This window comes from Gobio gobio, assembly GCF_949357685.1.
Source record: "Gobio gobio genome assembly, chromosome: 17".
Classification (NCBI taxonomy): domain Eukaryota; kingdom Metazoa; phylum Chordata; class Actinopteri; order Cypriniformes; family Gobionidae; genus Gobio; species Gobio gobio.
Genome location: NC_137110.1, coordinates 20,108,231 through 20,131,860, shown reverse-complemented (window position 1 = coordinate 20,131,860; position 23,630 = coordinate 20,108,231). Strand labels below are relative to the sequence as shown.

The following is a 23,630-nucleotide window of genomic DNA, read 5'->3' as shown; positions in this document are numbered from 1 at the left end:
GTTTAGCCAAATATAATTTGAAAGTAAACTTTACAATTTGCATAGGTCTAAGACGTCGAGTCTGAGAAGTTTAAAAATCTGAAAAGCATATAAATTTGATCAGTTCTTGTCTAAAATGACCATGTATAATCTTTGAACTGAAAACAGACTGAAGTACATATTAAAATGCACTTATTTATAATACAATTTCATGTAACACATTTTACAATAAAGTAACAACATTGAACATTTTAAGATGCATTGACATCACATATCATCCTCATAAATAAGTATTTTGTAGCATATTTCCAAGTGAATGATTTTATTGCACATACTTAGGCCCACTAGTGCATTTTTAAAATGTATTTATTTAAAATAATATTCTTACATTGACATAATGTACTTTTAGAAATGTTTACACATTACAAGTGTATTGATTACTATATATAAATGTCCTTTAAAAATGTTAATCATAAAAGAATACTTTTAGATCACCGAAATTAACTTTTTTATGATAGTAACTTTACAGTTTATCAAATGTCAAAATGTCAACATTAAAAACATTAGCATTTTCAGTTCATTTTTGATACACGATTAATCTCTGTTATTTATTATTGATCTTATATATATATATATATTACACAAACATGTTCATTACTAGCTTGCCTGGCATCCTTTGCAGAAGAAAATCTGCAATTTGCACACATTTTATATGTTAGTGAATCACTCAAAAATACAAACCAATTGTCATTTTGCAAATAAAAACAGCTGATGTAATTATTCCTTAAAGACCTCTGACCTCTTATCTAAAGCTTATGATAACAAGCATATCATTGAACTGAAAACCTTTTTTCATCTGTCATATTGCCCATGACTCTCATGACTTTATAATGCACAGTAACTGTTTTCTGCCTTTAAAAATATTGTGTGTATCTGATAACATCCACATTTGGAATGTGGAATGTTCAGCTGCCATGATTTTGTTGCTTGTCCAACAAATTATCCATCTCCATCCAGGGAAGATCCCACTGGATTTCAGTCATGTCCTGCTTGGTTTGAGGCATTTCCTGCTGGACTCTTTCCCTTCTAAATGCCCCATTTGGACAGACACACAATTTCTCCCTGAAAGGCATGCGTACACATTGCAGATATTTTTGATACAGAGAGCAATGTGACACAGAAGTAATGAAATTAATTAACAGAAACTACTGTAAGGATTAAAAAACAAACATAAAGTCGTCATTATTTAGTAACTCAAGGTTCGCAAAGGAATGAGGGTGAAAAAATAAACATAATTTACAGTTTTTTTTCATTGAACTGTTCCCATAAGAAAACACCTATTCTAATTCTAGTTCATATGATTTGAACGAAAATATACAATTACATTTTTTCTCAATTGCTAAAACACTAAAACCCATTGGCTGAAAGTTCTCAGTTTGCCTGAACTCATTTAGCTAATTGTGCAGTCAATTTCACATGGTAAAACACAATTTGCAGATCTCACTTAGACTTTTCAGCAAAACTCTAAACACATTCTCCACTCTAATGCACATGCCATCCATCCGGTAAACACAAATGGCAACAATCAAATACAAATAAAGAACAAATGTCATTGATTGAACACAACCACTCAAAATTGATTTAACCTGTTTCAAATGATGTGACACAACCAATATAAGCCAGTTCAGAGAGCAAACAGGTTGTTGAAGGTGGAAGGAGAAAGTCTGAGAATGGATAGAAGAAACAATGTGAAAGGACGAGTGCGTATGCGAGGTGGGCGATGAGGAGGAAGAGGAAGGCAAGAAAGAGGAAGAGGGGGAGGAAGAACAAAAACATTTGCAAAGAGCAAAGCAGAGTAGTAATTTCTGATAAATTTTGAGCTACTGTGATAGAACATGTTTTCGTGACTAAGACAATGACGGAAAATATGAAATTTGTTTTGAGATAAAAAATGTACTTCTCCCTGAGAACTATATGTTTTGAACAATGTGTTTTCTATTTTTTGTGTATTGTTTACTGACTGACTGCTTGATAGTGTATATCGTTTTGATCACTTTGTTTGATTTTGAACAGGTAAAATTGTTTTGAGGCGAAAGTTTCATTTTGCAGGTTGAGGTTTTGTAAATAGTGCTTGAAGATGAGATTTTGTGTTTAATGTTTTCAGAAAATGGAGCAAGGTTTCAGAAATTGTGTTTTAGCAATTGAGAAAAACTGTCAAAAAAAAAAAATGTATATATATATATGAAGGCCCACCACTAAACCTAGTCCTCAGTTGGTTTTAAGCAGATACGAAAATGTAAGAATTCATACAAATTCACCACCAATTCGCCAAAATAATTGCCACAAGTGTGTTGGTATACTGTAGCCTACCTGAAACTTGGAAACAGCAGCCAGAGCACAGGAAGAAGCACCAGAAGAACCAAGACGATACAGAGCCCCGGCACCCATACGAAAAATCCTGCATTACAGAGTTTATAAGGACAGCTATATCATAGAAACACAAATTCAATCACAGATATTCTGGATCTCATACCTGTATATGGCTCTTCATCTTCTGAATCAGGCTCAGCTGTGGAGTTCTCTAAAGACATAAAGTGACTGAACTGATAAAATTATGCACAGTATGTATACTGACACATCTAACTGAAAGATTAACAGTATCTACACAGCCTGGGTTTGCACTGCAGTTACTGACTCACCCTTCACCACTGGAGGAACTGTGCTCAGGAGATCTGTGAACAGAGATTATATATGCTTATATATATATCAAAGTGTATTGCTTTACAATAATATATACACACACACACACACACTCACATATACATATATACATATATATATATATATATATATATATATATATATATATATATATATATATATATATATATATACACTCACCTAAAAGATTTTTAGGAACACCTGTTCAATTTCTCATTAATGCAATTATCTAATCAACCAATCACATGACAGTTGCTTCAATGCATTTAGGGGTGTGGTCCTGGTCAAGACAATCTCCTGAACCCCAAACTGAATGTCAGAACGGGAAAGAAAGGTGATTTAAGCAATTTTTAGCGTGGCATGGTTGTTGGTGCCAAACGGGCCGGTCTGAGTATTTCATATTATCTGCTCAGTTACTGGGATTTTCACGCACAACCATTTCTAGGGTTTACAAAGAATGGTGTGAAAAGGGAAAAACATCCAGTATGCGGCAGTCCTGTGGGCAAAAATGCCTTGTTGATGCTAGAGGTCAGAGGAGAATGGGCCTCGTTACAACCGAGGTATGCAGCAAAGCATTTGTGAAGCCACAACATGCACAACCTTGAGGCGGATGGGCTACAACAGCAGAAGAATCTCCACTACAAATAGGAAAAAGAGGCTACAATTTGCACGAGCTCACCAAAATTGGACAGTTGAAGACTGGAAAAATGTTCCCTGGTCTGATGAGTCTCGATTTCTGTGGAGACATTCAGATGGTAGAGTCAGAATGAGAACATGGATCCATCATGCCTTGTTACCACTGTGCAGGCTGGTGGTGGTGGTGTAATGGTGTGGGGGACGTTTTCTTGGCACACTTTAGGCCCCTTAGTGCCAATTGGGCATCGTTTAAATGCCACGGCCTACCTGAGCATTGTTTCTGACCATGTCCATCCCTTTATGACCACCATGTACCCATCCTCTGATGGCTACTTCCAGCAGGATAATGCACCATGTCACAAAACTCGAATCATTTCAGATTGGTTTCTTGAACATGACAATGAGTTCACTGTACTAAAATGGCCCCCACAGTCACCAGATCTCAACCCAATAGAGCATCTTTGGGATGTGGTGGAACGGGAGCTTCGTGCCCTGGATGTGCATCCCACAAATCTCCATCAACTGCAAGATGCTATCCTATCAATATGGGCCAACATTTCTAAAGAATGCTTTCAGCACCTTGTTGAATCAATGCCACGTAGGCAGTTCTGAAGGCGAAAGGGGGTCAAACACAGTATTAGCATGGTGTTCCTAATAATCCTTTAGGTGAGGGTATATATATATATATATATATTAGCCTACACCGATCAGGCATAACATGACATGTGAAGTGAATAAGACTGATTATCTCTTCATCACGGCACCTGTTAGTGGGTGGGATATATTAGGTAGCAGGTGAACATTTTGTCCTCAAAGTTGATGTGTTAGAAGCAGGAAAAATGGGCAAGCGTAAGGATTTGAGCGAATTTGACAAGGGCCAAATTGTGATAGACGACTGGGTCAGAGCATCTCCAAAACTGCAGCTCTTGTGGGGTGTTCCTGGTCTGCAGTGGTCAGTATCTATCAAAAGTGGTCCAAGGAAGGAACAGTGGTGAACTGGCGACAGGCTCATTGATTCACGTGGGAGCGAAGGCTGGCCCGTGTGGTCCGATCAAACAAGCGAGCTACTGTAGCTCAAACTGCCCAAAAACACAATATTGTTATGTTATGCCTGATAGGTGGTATATATATATATATATATATATATATATATATATATATATATATATATATATATATATATATATATATATATATATATATTCTTTTCAAATTAGTGATTTGAATCTATATTATTGCCACTGATATTCTTACAGACCACTGTGATGTTGATGGTGTTGCTTGTCTTGTTTTCAGCATTCTCACACCAGTAAAGTCCACTGTTCTTACTGTCAATGTCAATGAAATGACATTCTTCAGGTCTGTCTTTAGATTCTGTGCCATTCAACTCCAAACATCCAGAACTTATTTTAGCTTCTTGAAGCCTCCTCAGTATCCAGCGATTCCAGCCTGTTGAATTATCACCATTTAATGAGCAGCGAAGGGTGAACTTATCCCCCCTGAGATGTCTGTTGTTAGGCCAGACCTTTAGAGAAGCGTCGACTGATTCATGCAGATTCACACTTTCAAATGCTCCATGTGTGAACAAGGAGGAAAGCAGCACTGAAAAGTTATATAATGCAACAACATGTTAACATTTGTTTCTCCATCGAAATGAGTGTATTGTTGACTTTATAAATTAAACCACTAGAAATTATAGGATGAACATTCACAAAACAGATCAGTGGATTGTGTTTTAGATCTATCTAATTCAAATCTAATTCTGATCTAATTCAACCGATCAGTCAATTGTTTTATATTAAAAAGAGTTCATACAAGAGTTTATATTAAGAAAAAGCTCACCTAAGTAACCAGCAGCTGACAGAAATCCCATGTTTGCCTTTAGCGCTGGGTCTTTTTGAAGAGAAAAAGTATGCAAGAGAGACATAATAACAGTGCAACAACCAAGCAAACATTTGAAAGCATTTATTTACCCCGCCTTTTCCGCTTGCTAGAGATGATCTGATAAATCCGTTCACACGGTTTGTAAACTGAGAACAAGGGAATTTCTTCTTTGCACATTAACCAGTGAAGTGATGGAAAAAGAAATGTTTGCACATATGTTTGACTAAAATAAAACCTAAAGAGCTTTAAAAAATAAAATAAAACAAGGCAAGGTCCTGCTGACCTTGTGACAAACACCGATAGCCTATTGACATTTCTGGTACATATAATTCTCTAAATTAATATTTTTGTTACGCACTTTCAACACCTATATGAGCAAATCAGTCCCTGCAAATCAACCCCCTCTATATGAGTTTTGAAACATTGTTTGTTTAATTGTTTCTTGCTTAGTAAGTTTTGTTTAGAATTATGTCATTGACATTTTACAAAGCCATTTAAATATGTTTTAAATAATTCAGTCATCTTAAGTTAATTATTATAAAATAGTTTTGTTCACACACTGTAAAAAATGAAAACGGAAAATGTACTGGTAATTTTCTGCCAGGACATTATCCAGTAATTGTATGGAAATTTCTGTTAACCCTTAAACTATACCATTACTATCACAAAATTCCTTCATATTTATACAGTACATTGTGCCCTATTTTTACGTACTTTTTTTTTAAGGTGCACAACTCAAAATAGTTGTGTTTAAGCCAACTGTACAAAATATAGGCCTGATCAGGTGCACAGGTGACATAGGTGCACACTGAATGTTGATACCAGCAATAGAGGGAAACAGTCTGAGAGGGAGAGGAGGAAGAGTACATGTAAGAGATGGTGGACAAGGAGGAAGAGGCTGAGGACGAGAAAGAGCAAAGTGTGGAGAATGTTGTCAAGACTGGATCTGGCACAACATAGTTTTTTCTCCCCTTTGCCTGGCAAGAGACAACATTGCCTGTGATGTGGAGTCCTCAACAGTATTCAACAATATGATTGATCTGACTGCACTGACACTATTGAATAACTGAACTGAACTATTTTCTTTTAGAGCTGCTGTACAGCCAAAATGAACTCTCTTTGTATCCCTGATCACCTTCTGCTTTGAAACAATCTGTATTGTATGAATATCGCTATATACATAAAGGGGACTTGAGGCCCAACATGAATACATAATGCAGAATCAATCTCTCACTGACCTTGCTTTTGAAGATGCACAACTTTAATGATGTGAGAAAATGAGTGATGGTTTCAAGAAATTTGTTTTAGCAATTCAGAAAAACTGTAAGACACGATACTGCTTTTAGCTAATTCTCATAATTATTTTAATTTCATATTTTCCAACATTTCGTGGTTCTATACTTACATATTTTAGTTTTTAAAGAACTTTTAGCAGAAAAAGGGGCTTTTATTTTGAAAAGCTAACAAGTGGCGCTGTCCTGCATTCTGGCTTCACAATGCTCATTACATGCATATGGCCAAACGTTACTAGACCCGACATAAACTAAATTACAGTTATATTTTCAGGAGAGGCGGGATGTCGTTTACGTTCAACATAAAATGCTGCTGAGGTAAATGAACACTGACATTTATTCTGTGAAGCGTTACAATCAACAGAAAAGCCAATATTAACAGAAATGGCTTTTTGAAATAATTTCAGCTGTTGTGCTCAGACGGCTAATGTTACCTCACCATCTGCAATAGTCACTATTAATAATATTCATATCACCAGCTCGTACACATGCAAGAAATGTTACTAATGCAGTTTTGCAGTGTTTTTTTTTCTGCTCATCAAGCCTTTGTGGTAACCTAATGTGTGCCCCCTGCATCATATTTTAACATTGCAAAGAAGATTTGAACAGTTTTATGTCCATTGTCCATCATTTATAACTGCAATGATTTCACTTTGCTGTGTAGATGATGAAGACATGATCGCAGGCGTTGTCGGGTGTAGGCAGGTGTTGTGATCAGGAGCAGTGGGCAGAACTGCAGGTATGGACGCCTGGACACCCAATCCAAGAGCCAAACCCTTCATCCCCCGCCAGCAGCGCAGCCTCTACCTCACCTGGAAATACAGACTCACCAACAAAAGAGCAGTACGACGAATATGCCAGGTCAGCATTCATTTTATTATCTATCCAAACTGAATTGTATTATCTATCCAACCTAAAGAGAGGTATGTTTTTTCTTTTCTTTTTTGTCATAAATACTTTTTTAATAATGTCATAAATGTGTATTGTATCATATTGTGAGGTACCCTGTGATTCCCACCCCTACCTAGAAGTGAGCTAAATCTGACACAACCTCCTTTTGCAGTCATCATGTCATTATTTGTGGGATATTACTCTAAAATGGAAATGGTGTAAAAAAATAAATAAAAATATAGAAAGATGTCTGCTAGGGTTTGATTGTAGTATTTATAACTAGCTGTATATGAAAGCAATAGAGGTCTATGGAATGTCCCCATTTAGATACCGAAGTGAACGTGTGTGTGTGTGTGTGTGTGTGTGTGTATGTGTGTATGTGTATTTGCAGGCAAGTGCTGTCCTGTTTCTACTGATCACAGTGATTGTTAATATCAAACTCATTCTTGATACAAGGAGAGTTGCCAGTGAGGATGCGGCGCAAGAATATGGTAATGTCTTTGTGAACGCTAAATTCTTTATGATACCTGAATGCCCAATTTACATGTTAGAGATATTTAGTATTATTACTTGAGTGGAATTATTTCAGCATATGTGGCTCAAATAAATACACTTGCTTTATGGTTTTTTACCTTTTTGTTATAACTTTTACACTATGTCAGTTTGTTCATTTTTTTTTTTTTTTGGCTTTCATTGAACATTTTCTCAGATGATGCCCTGCCTAACATGGAAACACCACGCAGGCCAGCCAGTGGGAGAAAGGTTTTGGATATCGAGGTGTACTCTAGTCGCTCTAAGGTGTATGTGGCAGTGGACGGGACCACTGTAAGTGATTCTGAGCCTGTTTTATGATTCAACACATTTGCCACACTGTTACCAGATAACGGTATCAACAATATTTGATGTGTTTTTGCAGGTGCTGGAGGATGAGATGAGGGAGCAGGGCCGAGGCATACATGTTATAGTTTTAAACCAGGCCACTGTAAGCCCACACAGTCACACCTCATAATCTACTGTATCTTCTCGTATTACTATCACTTTACGATGTCCGCTCCATCATTATTTAGATTATTTATAAGGTTGGATGATTAAATGCTGCTGTATCGTCTACCTTTAGGGTCATGTCATGGCCAAAAGAGTGTTTGATACTTATTCTCCCCATGAGGATGAAGCCATGATCCTCTTCCTCAACATGGTCACACGTGGCAGAATCCTCATCTTCACTATTAAGGTTAAAGAAATGCCTCTGCCATCCACTCTCTTGATTTCAGATTTGTGTTTTGTTTGTCTGTAAGTGCACTTTTTATTGGCCTCTTCAGGATGAGGGGACCTTCCACTTGAAGGATGCTGCGAAGAATCTTCTGAAAGGTTTGGGAAGTCAGGTAGCAATTACCTTAGGCTGGAGGGATATGTGGACTCTGGTTGTGAAGAAGGGAGGTAAGGACAATGCTTTATTATACTAGGTATGTTTATTGTCTCATGTCTAATTATTTTTCTTCTGTGATGTGATATAAATGTACTGTTTTAAGGGTGTGCAGTGGAGCCAATATCTGTATCTTTTACAATTTCAAAATGATTTATGTCTATTTCTTTATTCTGATTAAATTGGAAGTGGGCAGGGCTTTAACCAGAAGTGTGTGAATTTACATGAGAAATTATTTTTAATGTTCCCTTCATAGTTTTCTTTGAACAAATATGCCTTGTATAACTCCTAAAATAATTTTATATTATTATAATGATACATTTTCTTTAAATATCTTCTAATTCAAACAATAATATTGAATGTCAATTAAAAGTAAAAAATATTTTTCCAGAGAAACTTTGTCAGGACAATCCTCCAGATCCTCAAATAAGAGGATTCTATATTATGTAATATAATAGCTGATTATTGAACATGGAAGTTAAACAAAATACCCAGTGGTTGAAAATTGCTACAACAACTTTTACCATGTATGTAAATGCAAATCTGAACAAATTACGATGGATACAAAATGCCCGCCGGCTCCGGGAGAGAGAGAAATATCATGCATCATATTGTACAAGGGTTAAAACATTTAAATACCAGTAGTGGCTCCTAGCCATAAATTTAAGTAAACATAAAACATTTATTCTTAAAGTTACACAAGTGATTCAGTCAAGAGCAATGAGAGATTTGTCTTTTTTGTTGTTTGATTAACATTTTTATACATCATCTACCTCTACTGTCTGCCAAATATTTTTCCTATTATTTGATAGAATTCTTTATTCGTTTTGAAGCCATTATCCGTGCCTTTCCGAATAAGATATTCAGATATTCACATCCCTATACTTGGGGTTCATACGCCGTTTGGAAAAGTATGAAATTTGATTTGAGTAATTTCCAGGTCTGGATAAGAATGGAAAAAAGAAAACAGAGTATGGAAAAGTCTGTGTTTCCAGACTTTCCCCCCTATTCATTTTTCTAAAATATATATATTAAGAATTTCTAAAAATAAATGTATCATACAAGCAGAGTTTTTTTCATGACAAGTTTAGTTATTGTCGAATACATCTGAATGAATTCAAGACACACAATTTCATGACGCGAAACTGTGGCTTTACTATACACTCACCTAAAGGATTATTAGGAACACCTGTTCAATTTCTCATTAATGCAATTATCTAATCAACCAATCACATGGCAGTTGCTTCAATGCATTTAGGGGTGGGGTCCTGGTCAAGACAATCTCCTGAACTCCAAACTGAATGTCAGAATGGGAAAGAAAGGTGATTTTAAGCAATTTTGAGCGTGGCATGGTTGTTGGTGCCAGACGGGCTGGTCTAAGTATTTCACAATCTGCTCAGTTACTGGGATTTTCGCGCACAACCATTCCTAGGGTTTACAATGAATGGTGTGAAAAGGGAAAAACATCCAGTATGCGGCAGTCCTGTGGGCGAAAATGCCTTGTTGATGCTAGAGGGCAGAGGAGAATTGGCCGACTGATTCAAGCTGATAGAAGAGCAACTTTGACTGGAATAACCACTCGTTACAACCGAGGTATGCAGCAAAGCATTTGTGAAGCCACAACACGCACAACCTTGAGGCGGATGGGCTACAACAGCAGAAGACCCCACCGGGTACCACTCATCTCCACTACAAATAGGAAAAAGAGGCTACAATTTGCACGAACTCACCAAAATTGGACAGTTGAAGACTGGAAAAATGTTGCCTGGTCTGATGAGTCTCGATTTCTGTTGAGACATTCAGATGGTAGAGTCAGAATTTGGCGTAAACAGAATGAGAATATGGATCCATCATGCCTTGTTACCACTGTGCAGGCTGGTGGTGGTGGTTTAATGGTGTGGGGGATGTTTTCTTGGCACACTTTAGGCCCCTTAGTGCCAATTGGGCATCGTTTAAATGTCACGGCCTACCTGAGCATTGTTTCTGACCATGTCCATCGCTTTATGACCACCATGTACCCATCCTCTGATGGCTACTTCCAGCAGGATAATGCACCATGTCACAAAGCTCGAATCATTTCAAATTGATTTCTTGAACATGACAATGCTTGACAAAACAAAACAAAAACAAGATCTCAACCCAATAGAGGGATGTGGTGGAACGGGAGCTTCGTGCCCTGGATGTGCATCCCACAAATCTCCGTCAACTGCAAGATGCTATCCTATCAATATGGGCCAACATTTCTAAAGAAAGCCTTCAGCACCTTGTTGAATCAATGCCCCGTAGAATTAAGGCAGTTCTGAAGGTGAAAGGGGGTCAAACACAGTATTAGTATGGTGTTTCTAATAACCCTTTAGGTGAGTGTAAGTGAGTCTATTTTATGTATGGCATTTTGGAATGGAACCCTGTATACTGTTTATTTTCTCAGGTCAAGTGTATGGGGAGAAGCACTCCAAGTCTCCTGCTCTGTCCACATGGGGTGATCCTGTGCTGCTGAAGACTGAGGTCCAGCTGACCGCTTCTGAAGGTATTTTTGCCTCCACATTAGATTACATTTTGCAATTACGTTATGGATTATATCAGAGCTGTCTGTTTATGTCATGACTTATTTCAGAGGCTGAGTGCCATTGGGCAGACACTGAGCTGAACCGCCGGAGGAAACTCTTCTGCAGTAAAGTGGAAGGATATGGGAGCATTTGTAGTTGCAAAGATCCAGCACCTATAGAGTTTAATCCCGACCCAGTAAGACACACATTCTGTGACTAAAACACCTTTTATACACTACCGTTCAAAAGTTTGTGGTCAGTAAATCTTTATTACTTTTATTCAGCAAGGATGCATTAAATGTATCAATTTTTCAACTTAGTTTAATTGTTTCAAATACAATCATTTCTATTATAAATGCTGTTCACAAAAATATTAAGCTGCATGACTGTTGTTTGGGTTAACAGTTTAGGACCCAAAGACCAGTTATGAAAAATGAAGACCAAGAGTCAGGAGCGCAATTAATTAAATAGAAATTTACTGAAGAATAGTTTGCAGTTTCATCAGCAGAAGCCAGCTTCAAGTCTCACAAGGAGTTCGTAGGCCACGCTCCCTCTACCTTCTTTTTTCGTTCAATTTCTCAACAGTTATACTCTTTTCAAGGTCTAACCATGTCATTACTGCAAGTTGAATGATTCTGATTGGCTAAGAGAAAATAGACAGTCATGGTGAATTTCCACACATTGTCAGTTAATCAGATTCACGTGTCCAGGGTGTCCGCGGGGTTGTAAAAGGTAGTAAAAGGTAGTAAATTAAATTAGCCAAAATTAAGGCCATTAAAAAGTATTAAAAAGTAGTAAACATCATCTGACGAGGTATTAAATTTATTTATATGTTGAGAGTAGGACCTGCGCGATATCATGTGAGGTGGTGTTCGTTCGTTCGCGCGCGCGCTGGCTGGCTTGCTGCCAAACATGTACGCGAGCTCGCTTCCATTCAGTAATTAAAGCATGGGGAAATGCAAGTTCTCGGACCTCTGGCTGGAGGACTCACGATTTAAAGACTGGCTTAGGCCAGTAGTTTGCAACAGACGCGAGGGTTATTGCCACGTCTGCAAGAAGACAATAACTTGGGTGGGTGTGAATGGCGTCAAATCGCATATGTAAGTTAATCAAATAGCCACCAAGATGTGCGGACGTAGCGAGCAGCTTCCCATATCAATGTTCTGCGCTACGGATGCATCAACGACCTCAACCTCCACTGCTTAGCCCTCAACCCCGACTGCTCTCCTGATTCAAACCACTGCAGTCAGCAGTAGCCTAACGTTAGTCCTAGCAGCTTCATCAACAGGTGCGTGTCAGACAGCAGACGCTATGCCCTATCACCACCGCTACATTGCGAGCTGAGGTGTTTAGACCTTGCAACTAAACACGACTCTTTCAATTTGAACGATGGCATTGAAGAGCTGTTTTGAAATATGCAAGTTGCTTAAAGCTGGGCGTACACTGTGCGATTTCAGCAAGGTTATCTACTCACGCTGTACGGGTAGATCGCATGCGATGTAAAGCCAAAGCTCACGGTTTATGTGCTCACACCATGGCTCGGATCGTCGATCGCGACTTGTCTGCTCACTGTACGAGTGAAATATGTGGAAAAACCTATAATAGATAGATAGCCTATCAAATGCATCAGCTATCGATATCAAAAGGATTTAGCATTTACAATTTATGTATATAAATTATTATTATTATTATTATTAGGGTAGGCCTACTTTTATTATTAAATTGATATTACATTTAATTTGCCCACGTGATAATTTCATAATGCATCAATGGATAACCGACACGCTGCATAATAAAAGAATAGATAGATTAGCTTACTCCTCATTATTTAAATACATTTTGCCCAATTAAACAAGGAATTATAGGCCTATAATTAAAATGATTATCAGTCTATAATATGTCAGAACACTACAATAATATCAGTATTATCAGAAAGTAAGAGCAGCTTTATTTCAACATATTTCAACAATTTGTTTAACACGAAATGGGCCTATACTTCTCTTCTAATTTGTTTCACAATATGGGCCACAAGAGAAATATTAAGAAAATATAAATTCAGACAGTTATAGGCTATACGTTATCAGCATTAAAGCAGATTTATATAAATAAAGAGATATCTCTTGTCTCTGTGAGAATATGCGCCGAAAGATTTTACTTTCACTTTCTGTAGTGAATAATTGACTAGGTTTGAGACTTCATGATTAAGTAATATCATAACTGGAAAGAATCATTAAAAATCATTACAATAATATGGGAGGATAAATATTGATTAAGGCTTTGATTATACATTTAATTAGGATATATAGGTATTGAAGCGGCAGTGGATTTCAGAATCCGCACCTTTCACTGTTTTCAACTGAGAATCTTTCTTGAGCACCAAATCAGTATATTAGAATGATTTCTGAAGGATCTTGTGACACTGAAGACTGAAGTAATGGCTGTTAAAAATTGAGCTTTGCCATCACGGATATAAATTACATTTTAAAATATATTAAAATATAAAACTCTTGTTTTAAATTGTAACAATATTTAATATGTATTGTTTTTATCAAATAAATGCAGCCTTGATGAGCAAAAAAAAAATCTTTATGTAACATAGAATATCACTGACCTCAAACTTTTGAACAGTAGTACATCTTAAGGTTGGATTGATATCAAAATCACAGTGAGACATGAATACTGAAACAAACAAAAAAATATTTCATACTTGAAAAACTTTGGTTTACAGGATGAAATAATGTAAAATACTGTACATGCTTTAAAAGCAGATTTATTGAATCTCATATATCAAGACATTAATTTTCATGTCACACCCTCTAAACTGTGCTAAATATTAGCATTTTTTTCTTCAGAGTCAGATGCTGATATTTTACAGTGATACATTTTTAGTACTATGATGTTCTCTATTATATTTTACATCACACAACAAAATGTATGATACCAAGACAGGCTTTACAAGTTTCCTTGTTTACCCTTGTTGTTTTTTAAACAGAAGTGTTTAAACTTTCAGTTGTAAGTGGTTGTTATACCCTTCATTCTGAGATTTTACACTTATAAGCATTTAGACAGCAGAACAAAGTTTTTGTCTTAAATCTGTGTTGTTGACTAAACCTTTCCATGTCCTGTCTAGCTGCCTAACAACAACGTCTACAACATCCCAGTAGCTGTTATAGCTGGAAATAGACCAAACTATCTCTATAGGTTAGTAAACTTACAGTTCTTTCTGCTTTACCACACTACCAAACCATATGTGCAGTTGAATGTATTAATTGCAAATATATATACAGTACAGCTCTGGAAAAAAATAAGAGACCACTTAACATTGATTTCTCAATGTTAAGTGGTCTCTTAATTTTTTCCAGAGCTGTATATATACATGCATTACACAGGGCTTGACATTAACACCCGCCAAATGAGGGTGGATTTTAGCAGTGGCGTGTAACACAGTCACTCCTACTAGCAACTTTGGCGGGTTGATTTTTATATATAATACGTTTTTCAATTGTCTTTTAAAAAGGTATCTGAAATAATAAACTAAGTGCAATGTAGTGTTGTCATAAATATAGATTTTTCAATGCATATCAGTACTGAAATATCTTAAACTCTTCCAATATCATTTTCTGCTAAATAGATACACAATACCAGCTGTGCTTTCTCACTTCTCCCCAACAATAAGTTGACACACAAACCCACCTCCCCTCACTCGTTTCATCCAAAATTTACAGGGCTTAAATGGGTTGGGATTGTGCATAATTTTACTCATTCCCGCAGATGTGCGCACATGAAGCTGTCTCTCAGTTCTAAATTGAGTTCTTTTTCGCTGCTTATTGTGCTTAAGCAGTCAAATACACTCAAAATAATGTCGAAATGCTGGTCTTGGCGAGTATTCGCGTAAACAGTTGAGAGAGCGCATGTAACAGTATTAAGGATTCGATATTAAAAATATCTATATGGCAGTTTTTCCCCATGGTATCGATGTCAAAATTGTGGCCAGTGAAAATTCTGACAGGCTAGTAACTTTGGAAAACCACTAGCCACAGTAAATGTCAAAAATGTCAGTAAATATCAGTTAAAGTAAATGTCAAGCCCTGTATATATACACACACACAGACACACAAACCTCACAGTTTCCACAAAATTCCTCAAAAAGCAGCACTACTGTTTGCAACACTGATGAAATGTTTCTTGAGCACCATATAAGATATTTCTGAAAGATCATGTGGCGTGATCTCACATAAATTTTTTTTCTATGCTGTCTTGGTTTGGCTTTGGTAGAGAAAAAAAAGTCATTTATATAAAAAAAAAGCATACCAGACTGAAGTACAAGCCATGTTTGTTTCTCTAGAATGCTACGATCACTTCTTTCCTCCCATGGTGTAAATCCACAGATGATCACTGTTTTCATCGATGGATACTATGAGGTGCCCTTTCCTTTTCACCTTTTTTCTTTCCTCTCTTCTTCAATGCATTGTTTTTTTCTTCTCCTCTTTTGTAAAATAATTTATACATATTTACAGAATTAACAACTTTTTTTGGTCAGGAACCCATGGATGTGGTGGATCTCTTCGGTCTTAAAGGAGTTCAGCATACGCCTATCAGTATTAAGAATGCTAGAGTGTCACAGGTGATACTTTTTGCTTTTTCTTTGAAAGATCAATAATTAACATAGAAAGGTCACTGAATGGCCAATTACAGCTGAATGTTGTGGGCTTCTTTAGTATCAAAGCATGTGAATGACCAAAATATGATACTAATGTTCTTTTTGTCTCAGCACTACAAAGCCAGCTTGACTGCAACCTTCAGTCTGCATCCAGTAAGTAAATGTTCACCTGCCTTAGAACTTGTATACAGTTACATTGTAAAACAGCTTGCAAGTGTCTGACTTTGGGGGGATAATGTTTTAGGATGCAGATTTTGCCATCGTCCTAGAGGAAGACCTGGACATTTCCATAGATTTTTTCAGGTATGGATATATCATAATGTCATATGTCATATAATAATTTTACTGAATTACGCATGTAATACTAAATGATATCCACTAGAGGGTAACAGACATCCATAATATTTAACACAGGATAGTTAAGAAATGTGTCAGCCCAGAATCCGTTTGCTCAATGAATCTTAATAGAAAAGATTGAGTAACAACATTTGACAGATTGTCTCTAAATGTTTGATTAATTTCTTCTTCCCCATTTGTCTCTAGCTTTCTCAGTCAGACCATCCATTTGTTGCTTGAGGATGACAGTCTGTACTGCATCTCAGCCTGGAATGACCAAGTGAGTGAAAAAAAAGGGTTTTTAAATTTGTTCAAGTCTTGAAAATAGGCTGTTTTTGTTTTTACTTTGATAACGTCTCGGGGGGTAAATGCTGCCATTTGCTGTTTCTGTAGGTATATTTTTCTTCTGCTAAACAGTGGTTTGTGTATCCTCAGCCTAAATTACTCTAAGTCTTTAAAGGCCTTCAAGCAGTGCACTTGACCTTGCTGCTGTGCTGTTTTGTAGGGCTATGAGCACACGGCAGAGGACCCATCTTTGTTGTACAGAGTGGAAAGTATGCCTGGCCTTGGCTGGGTGCTTAAAAAAAGCCTTTACAAGGATGAACTGGAGCCCAAATGGCCAACTCCTGAGAAGGTGAGGCAGCCAATTCCCACATTTAGCCTATAAATTATGTCTAAATAGGAAATGTTTGTATATTTAAAATTTACATGCAAAACCCCTTAAAAGTGATGTCTCATTTGGCACAATTTTCCGCTCCATTTGCACGCATGGGAAAACTTCTAACAGTGATTAATCCTTCACTCATCAGTGGGAAGTGCTGTTCTCACTATGGAATTTAGCATTTTGTTCTCTGATTTGAATAACATTGCTAACCTTTGAAGAGTCAGTTTGGTGTGTAATGTATAGTGTCTAGATAAGACCAGAAAATCTATTTATTTAAATGGGAACATATAAATATGTTTCCATTTAAATACAATGGCATGTAGTGCTTCATTTTGAAACTGTGAGAAGAAAATTGGCAGTTCTGCATACTGTTCTACATACACTACCATTCAGAGGTTTAGGGTCAGTAAAATTAGTTTTTGATAGAAATCCCTTATGCGTTAATTTAACAATAATATTAGCAAATATTATTACAATTAAAATAACTATTTTCTATTTGAATGTTTTAAAATGTAATTTATTTCTGTGATAGCAGCTATTACGCCTGTCATATGATCCTTCCTAAATCATTCCAATATGCTGATTTAGTGCTCAAGAAACATTTCTTATTATCAGTTTTGGAAACAAACAGCTTAATATTTTTGTGGAAACTCTGAATAAAAAATTAAAAAAAGAAATAAGGAATTTTGTACCATTATGAATGTCTTTACTATCACTTTTGATCAATTGAATGTGTCTTTGCTGAATAAAACTATTAATTTCTTTCGAGAAAGAAAAAAAATTACAGATTAGCTAAATATATTAAACCTGTCTGTGGTATCTTTTCTTCTTTCTTCCATTCATATTGTTGCCATCCCTTAGCTATGGGACTGGGACATGTGGATGCGGATGCCGGAACAGAGGAAGGGGAGAGAGTGTATCATTCCTGATGTCTCCCGCTCTTATCACTTTGGCATCATTGGTTTAAACATGAATGGTTACTTCCATGTAAGTGAACTGATGATTATGTTCTTTTATTAACTATTATAGTATTTTTTCAATGGAGAACTGAATCTAGGAGACTGTGAATCCAGTGATTTATGGTGTTTATTTAAAATGTGCAAATATTCTAAATAGACAGTGTTTTATACCAAATTTGAATTCAATAAATGTTTCTCTACAGGAAGTTTACTTTAAAAAGCACAAGTTCAACACAATTCCGAATGTTCCGATGAAAAATATAGATGGGTATGTATATTTCCCGTTATCTCCATAATGGCCTTTTGTATATTATTTATATCCTATTCAATCATTTTTTTATATTCTCTCCATGTTTACAGCTTGAAGAAAGACGCTTATGAGATTGAAATCCAAAACCTACTCAGGTAATTTTATCTGAAGATAAAGAATCAAATATGTAATGTTTGTATAGGTAATGTAACGCCTTGCGTCAATGCAACATTAATTTGTAATCATTTGTGTGTTCGCAGTGAGGCAGAGGTTCTGGACCACAGTAAAAACCCATGTGACGACTCATTTATTCCAGACACTGAGGGAAAGACCTTTGTAATGTTCATCAAAATGGAGCAGGAGACCGATACAAACACCTGGACAGAACTGGCAAAGGTATGTTGAGTTTAGCTGAGGATGCTTCATGAATATTCTTGGTTTAAATATAAAGAGATTTTTGTTTGGGCATTTCAAGAAACAAATGGCTGCAATTCAGAGCAGGTTAGCCACTAGTTACACTGCATTCATTGTTACAGTGGGTTGCAATGAATCTGTTGCCTGTTTATATGTGAGATAAAGGTTCAAATTATGACTGGCTATTTATTGTTTGAAGAGACTGCAAGGGTAGATAAATGGCTTATAAGCACTGGGAACTATAAGGAAATAAATATATAAATCCTGAGGTGAGAGTAATATTAGGTTATGGCCTTATCTTGTTTATTGCCTATAGTGCCTGCATGTGTGGGACCTGGATGTACGAGGTTATCACAAAGGACTCTGGAGGCTCTTCAGAAAGAAGAACCATGTCCTGGTAGTTGCTGTTCCAATCTCCCCGTACTCGTGAGTATACATTAACAATGGATTTATCTCATTTCCAAGCATTGGAACACAATATTATTTATATGTGATACTGCTGTATGTTAGAAATCTCCTGTCAAAAAATACAACATGACATCAATAATACCAAAAACACAAGATTACAGTTGTGTGATTCTCAGTTGGATTTAGATCAGCTGAGATTGGCCTATTATATGGCCTATTATTATTATATAATTTTTTTTTTATAGTTAGATTATAGTTTATCTATAATCTCAGCAGTTTTTGTGTCACGGTTCTTTTCTGTTATCAACAATACTTAAAGGAATAGTTCACCCAACAATTCTGTCATCATTTACTCACAGTCAAGTTGTTCCAAACTGAATTTCTTTGTTCTGCTGAACACAAAAGAAGATATTTTGAAGAATGTCGGCAACCAAACAGTTGATGGACCCCATTGACTTGCATAGTATTTTTTTTCCCTACTATGGAAGTCATTGGTGTCCAACAACTGTTTAGTTCCCCATATTCTTCAAAATATCTGCTTTTGTGTTAAGCAATTCATACAGGTTTTGGAATAACTTGACGGTGAGAAAATGATGACAGAATTAAATTTTTTGTGTGAACTATTCCTAAACATGCCAGATTTGGTGGTTAATTTTTTTGGTGTGTAATTCAGTAAATCAGTTAATTACATAATATAAATGATTGATATTATATTATGTTATCTTTTATTTAGTGCTGTCGAATCGATTAATCACATCCAAAATAAAAGTTTGTGTTTACATAATATATGTGTGTGTACTGTGTATATATAAATACACACACATGCTACTTGTATGTATTTAAGAAAAATGTGTTTTATATCATGTATATAAATATTTTATATATAAATGTGTGTGTGTATATATACAGTACATGCATGCAAATATTTCTTAAATATATACGTGTGTGTGTATATTCAAATATATAATGCATAATAATTATACACCGTACACACATACACATTATGTAATCTCAAACTTTTTTTTGGGATGCGATTTAATTGATTTGACTTATATTATATGATATAAATTATATTATATATTATATTATATTAATTATATTATTATATTAAGCACTCTTAAAGGGAATAAAAGCAAAACATTGTTGGTAATAGCTGAAAACTATTTTAATTTAATTTGTATTATTTTATTTTATCTTACTATATTTTACTTCATTTAAAATGTGTGCATGTGTGATTTTGTATTTGATTTTTCTGCATCTTTCCCCCCAGTGTTAAGAAGCCCAATAATGTCACTCCAATTCACCTGGAGCCAGCACCTAAAGAGGAGGGACCTCCTGTGGAACAAATTTAAAACACTCCTAATCCCACCCAAAGGGCCTTTCCTAACCACTAACAGACAAGTCCTATGTCAGGCTGATAATGGGCCTTGTGTTACTCTCCAAGGCTATTGCAAGACAAAGTATAGGATGAACTGTCCTGTGCTGGTAGCCTCTAGGAACTACAGACTCTTTGAAACGAGAACGATATGAGTGTGAATTTCTAAAAACAGTGTGTGACGTGACCTTCTCTTGTTGTTGGTATGTATTTTGCATTGGGAGCTTTTCCTGAGGTCACGAAATTTCATATATGTTTATGCTGGAAGGTTTGAGCAAAGAATTGATAGATGTTTTGAAGTATTACCAGTGCTGGTTTGAGTTACTGAATGTGACAGCAGATTACGTCAAATCAGGGCGCTGCAAAAAGGGATTAAGAGGATATGACAGACATGAGATCCTTTTTTTAAAAAAAACACTACTGAGTGCTTTGGGCCGTCCTGCACATACATTTTAACTTATGTCTATTTATTTTGTCAATATCATGATAACTGTAGGTTTATTTTTACCTAGTGAATTCACTTTTACACAAGAAAACTGCATTAAGAAACAAAAGGCTTTCATTTGTTTACAAATAAACTATGTACAGACATATATATTTTTAGAACAAAAGATTATCATATTTTGGAGGGGTTTTTTATTCGTTTAACGAGTGGCTAAAAACATACAAACCGTATCCCTGAACAACACATAATGACCTTTATTGGACTGCACAGTCGGAAACTGACAGGTTTTTAAACTATTGATTTTTTTTTTTTAAATGTTGTGCTAAAATGCCCCTCCAGCAACAGATTTAAGAATCCTCTTTCCCAGAGAATGATAGTTGATGCTGCTTAGGTGAGATCTATGCGTCCACACAGCCACTAAAGAGCCTTATAGGAGCAGAGCGGAGGATTAACACTTGAAATCAATGCAATCTCTGCTGCATCATAGATCTGCCCTGTGTTTACGTGAGTTTCTGTAAGTGAAGATATGGTGAAAAAATGATTTCTCATGCAATAATGTCCAAATCATTTCATGGAGGAGATTCCAGATTAGATTGCTGTGGGGTTTCAGTGATCAGTGCTAAAATCGCTATGGACATTTTATTTGTGGTACCACTAAATATTTTCATAGTATCTGGAACATGTGCAATACCATATTAGAAATGTTTCTCATCTCAACATATTATTTTGTACTCAAGTTTGCAGAGGTTGTGTTTAATATGTCAGATTCTCCAACAGTTTTGTATTTTAAGTAGTTAAAATTGATTGGTTTTCTTATATAAAATAAAACTGTTTTCTAACATTTTTTTCCCTGTCCGTTTTTTATGTCCTTGGCTATGTCTTTCCTGAATTTGTATTTAAAGTGTTATGTAGCTATTTGTTTCTTAATATTTACAGGATGCATCAGGGCCGTAACCACCATAGACATTGAGGGGGACAAGTTCTCCTGAATAATTCAAAATGACCAAATTGTCTCTCCCAATATTGGATATTCTTGATGCTGTACTCCATTACACACTGCTCTGTTTGTTGCTAGGATGTCAAAAGTAAATGTTACATTTTAGTCTGGTCTTGGGTTGATTTCCAGAGTGAGTCGTAAGATGTAAGTAGCTAAACATTTAATATTTGACAACTGATTTACGATAAAAACGTTCAGCGAACAGTAATATCAAGTGACGCAAACTACTTGACATTCTTTATTAAATTTCACCATTTTGAATTGAAAATGTGACGTAAATCATAACTGAATTTGATGAGACAAGAAACGTTTAGCATTTTTACATTATAGGCAAATGAAAAGAGTGAATGTATGCATATTTATTAAAAAAAACATATATATATATAATATTTGCAAATAGTTATTAGGCCTACTTCATAATAGAACTGGAACGTTTAACATTCTTATTTCTTTAAATCCCCTTTAATCCTTTAATTCCTTTATATAAACCAATAAGACTAATACCCTTGTCTTATCCTGATTCACTATAGTAAGGCAATTTTAAGTGTTTATATTTTAGACCTGTCAGGATGGTTTTGGCGGGAAATTGCATACATGCATCACTCTTCTGTGCGCTGTCATATCCGTAAATAGAGAGAAAAGTTTCTTCGTGGCTGCAACCAGCGAGAAAGGTTGACATGGAGCACGCAAAAATGCTTCATTGAACCTCTAGGCCGGGAATGCGGTTTTAAAAAGCACAGAACCGAGGAGGCGACGAGGCTCGTAATAAACCGAAAACAACATTGGCTTGGCTTTTCGGACATGGCGAGAACTGAGGGATTAGAAATGTACACACAATGCGGACATGGTGTTCAACAGGTGAGTAAGGTATTTTATTAAACATATAGATTGTCATATCTAGCTCTCTAACAAACAACCTTTTAAAATAGTTATGAGCAAGACAGGATAACCATATTCTTCCGCACACTCACGCAGGGCCGAAGCACAACCAAAACAATGTTCTACCGCACGATGCGTTTAGTTTTTTTAACCGCTAGAGGGTCAAAAATGACATGCTCTAGTCGTGTACCTAACTTTTAACTTTTAGTTAATTTCCAAGCATTTAATCTGTTTTCTTATTTATTTTTGAATATTGAATATTGAATATTGAAAATGTATACTTAATTATATTTATGTATTTTTTCAAGTAGGTTTTCTGTACTTCTCAATAGAAGTATTTATTTTTCAAATAGTTTCCTGTTAGATAAGCAGACAGCACAGCAGGCAAATTATGTGGAAACTGAAGCAGCCACAAAGGAAATGGTGTGACTATTGAAATCAATGCAAATGTCGTGTGGTTGATCCCCTGCGAAAATGTGATTCGACTGTATGTGCCAAAGTTGTGGGGGTGATTTCATCATTATGCAGGCCGCCAGCTACAGTAGGTGTTGTTTTAGTAGAGTGAGATCTAGTGTGTGTAAATCTCACTAGTCAAAAACCCTATGCAATATTTTGTATTTGTAATTTAAATCTATTCATTAATTTAGATTCCACACTAATGAAATCAACGAGGCAGAAGGTCTCACTTTTTTACCTGTCTGTCTTAGAGGAACGAGATTGATTGGTTTCATGTCCTTTTACATTTTATTTATTTAATATATACTGTTCACAAAAAGAGCAAATTTTCATCCTCAGCCAGTCTCCTATATTCAATGGGGTGGGAATAGTTTTTTTTTTGTGGTGCAAAAAAATGCATTATTTATGACACATT

General features: G+C 35.9%; 2 protein-coding genes across 2 annotated transcripts; one reads left to right on the top strand and one right to left on the bottom strand.

The window, feature by feature from the left end:
- Positions 1 to 287: 287 nt before the first annotated feature.
- On the bottom strand, positions 288 to 5,293 carry LOC307141038 (uncharacterized protein). Its single transcript, XM_079840938.1, has 6 exons — positions 5,179 to 5,293; positions 4,591 to 4,938; positions 2,679 to 2,711; positions 2,513 to 2,560; positions 2,350 to 2,437; positions 288 to 1,101 (listed from the first exon to the last, which is right to left on the bottom strand). Exons 1-6 carry the CDS (start codon positions 5,261 to 5,263, stop codon positions 945 to 947), a joined length of 759 nt encoding a protein of 252 aa, XP_079697064.1. The 5' UTR covers positions 5,264 to 5,293; the 3' UTR covers positions 288 to 944.
- A 1,407-nt stretch (positions 5,294 to 6,700) lies between these two features.
- Positions 6,701 to 21,727, top strand: pomgnt1 (protein O-linked mannose N-acetylglucosaminyltransferase 1 (beta 1,2-)). The gene is made up of 22 exons (XM_079840068.1): positions 6,701 to 6,830; positions 7,177 to 7,373; positions 7,795 to 7,894; positions 8,113 to 8,228; positions 8,320 to 8,385; positions 8,521 to 8,634; positions 8,723 to 8,840; positions 11,255 to 11,353; positions 11,441 to 11,568; positions 14,503 to 14,573; positions 15,718 to 15,793; positions 15,913 to 15,996; positions 16,144 to 16,185; positions 16,277 to 16,335; positions 16,576 to 16,648; positions 16,874 to 17,002; positions 17,894 to 18,019; positions 18,195 to 18,259; positions 18,352 to 18,396; positions 18,502 to 18,637; positions 18,972 to 19,081; positions 20,334 to 21,727. The coding sequence occupies exons 2-22, from the start codon at positions 7,254 to 7,256 to the stop codon at positions 20,413 to 20,415; spliced, it is 1,959 nt and encodes a 652-aa protein (XP_079696194.1). The 5' UTR covers positions 6,701 to 6,830; positions 7,177 to 7,253; the 3' UTR covers positions 20,416 to 21,727.
- Positions 21,728 to 23,630: the final 1,903 nt, after the last annotated feature.

Excerpts from the sequence above, each read along its gene's own strand:
- LOC307141038 (XM_079840938.1), bottom strand. The coding sequence starts at position 5,263 with ATGTCTCTCTTGCATACTTTTTCTCTTCAAAAAGACCCAGCGCTAAAG. Across the intron at positions 2,712-4,590 it reads CATCAACATCACAGTGGTCT|ATCTCCTGAGCACAGTTCCT; the intron begins GTAAGAATATCA and ends CTCTGTTCACAG. Across the intron at positions 2,438-2,512 it reads AGATGAAGAGCCATATACAG|GATTTTTCGTATGGGTGCCG; the intron begins GTATGAGATCCA and ends TCTGTAATGCAG.
- pomgnt1 (XM_079840068.1), top strand. The coding sequence starts at position 7,254 with ATGGACGCCTGGACACCCAATCCAAGAGCCAAACCCTTCATCCCCCGC. Across the intron at positions 7,374-7,794 it reads CAGTACGACGAATATGCCAG|GCAAGTGCTGTCCTGTTTCT; the intron begins GTCAGCATTCAT and ends GTGTATTTGCAG. Across the intron at positions 16,649-16,873 it reads TCTCAGCCTGGAATGACCAA|GGCTATGAGCACACGGCAGA; the intron begins GTGAGTGAAAAA and ends GCTGTTTTGTAG.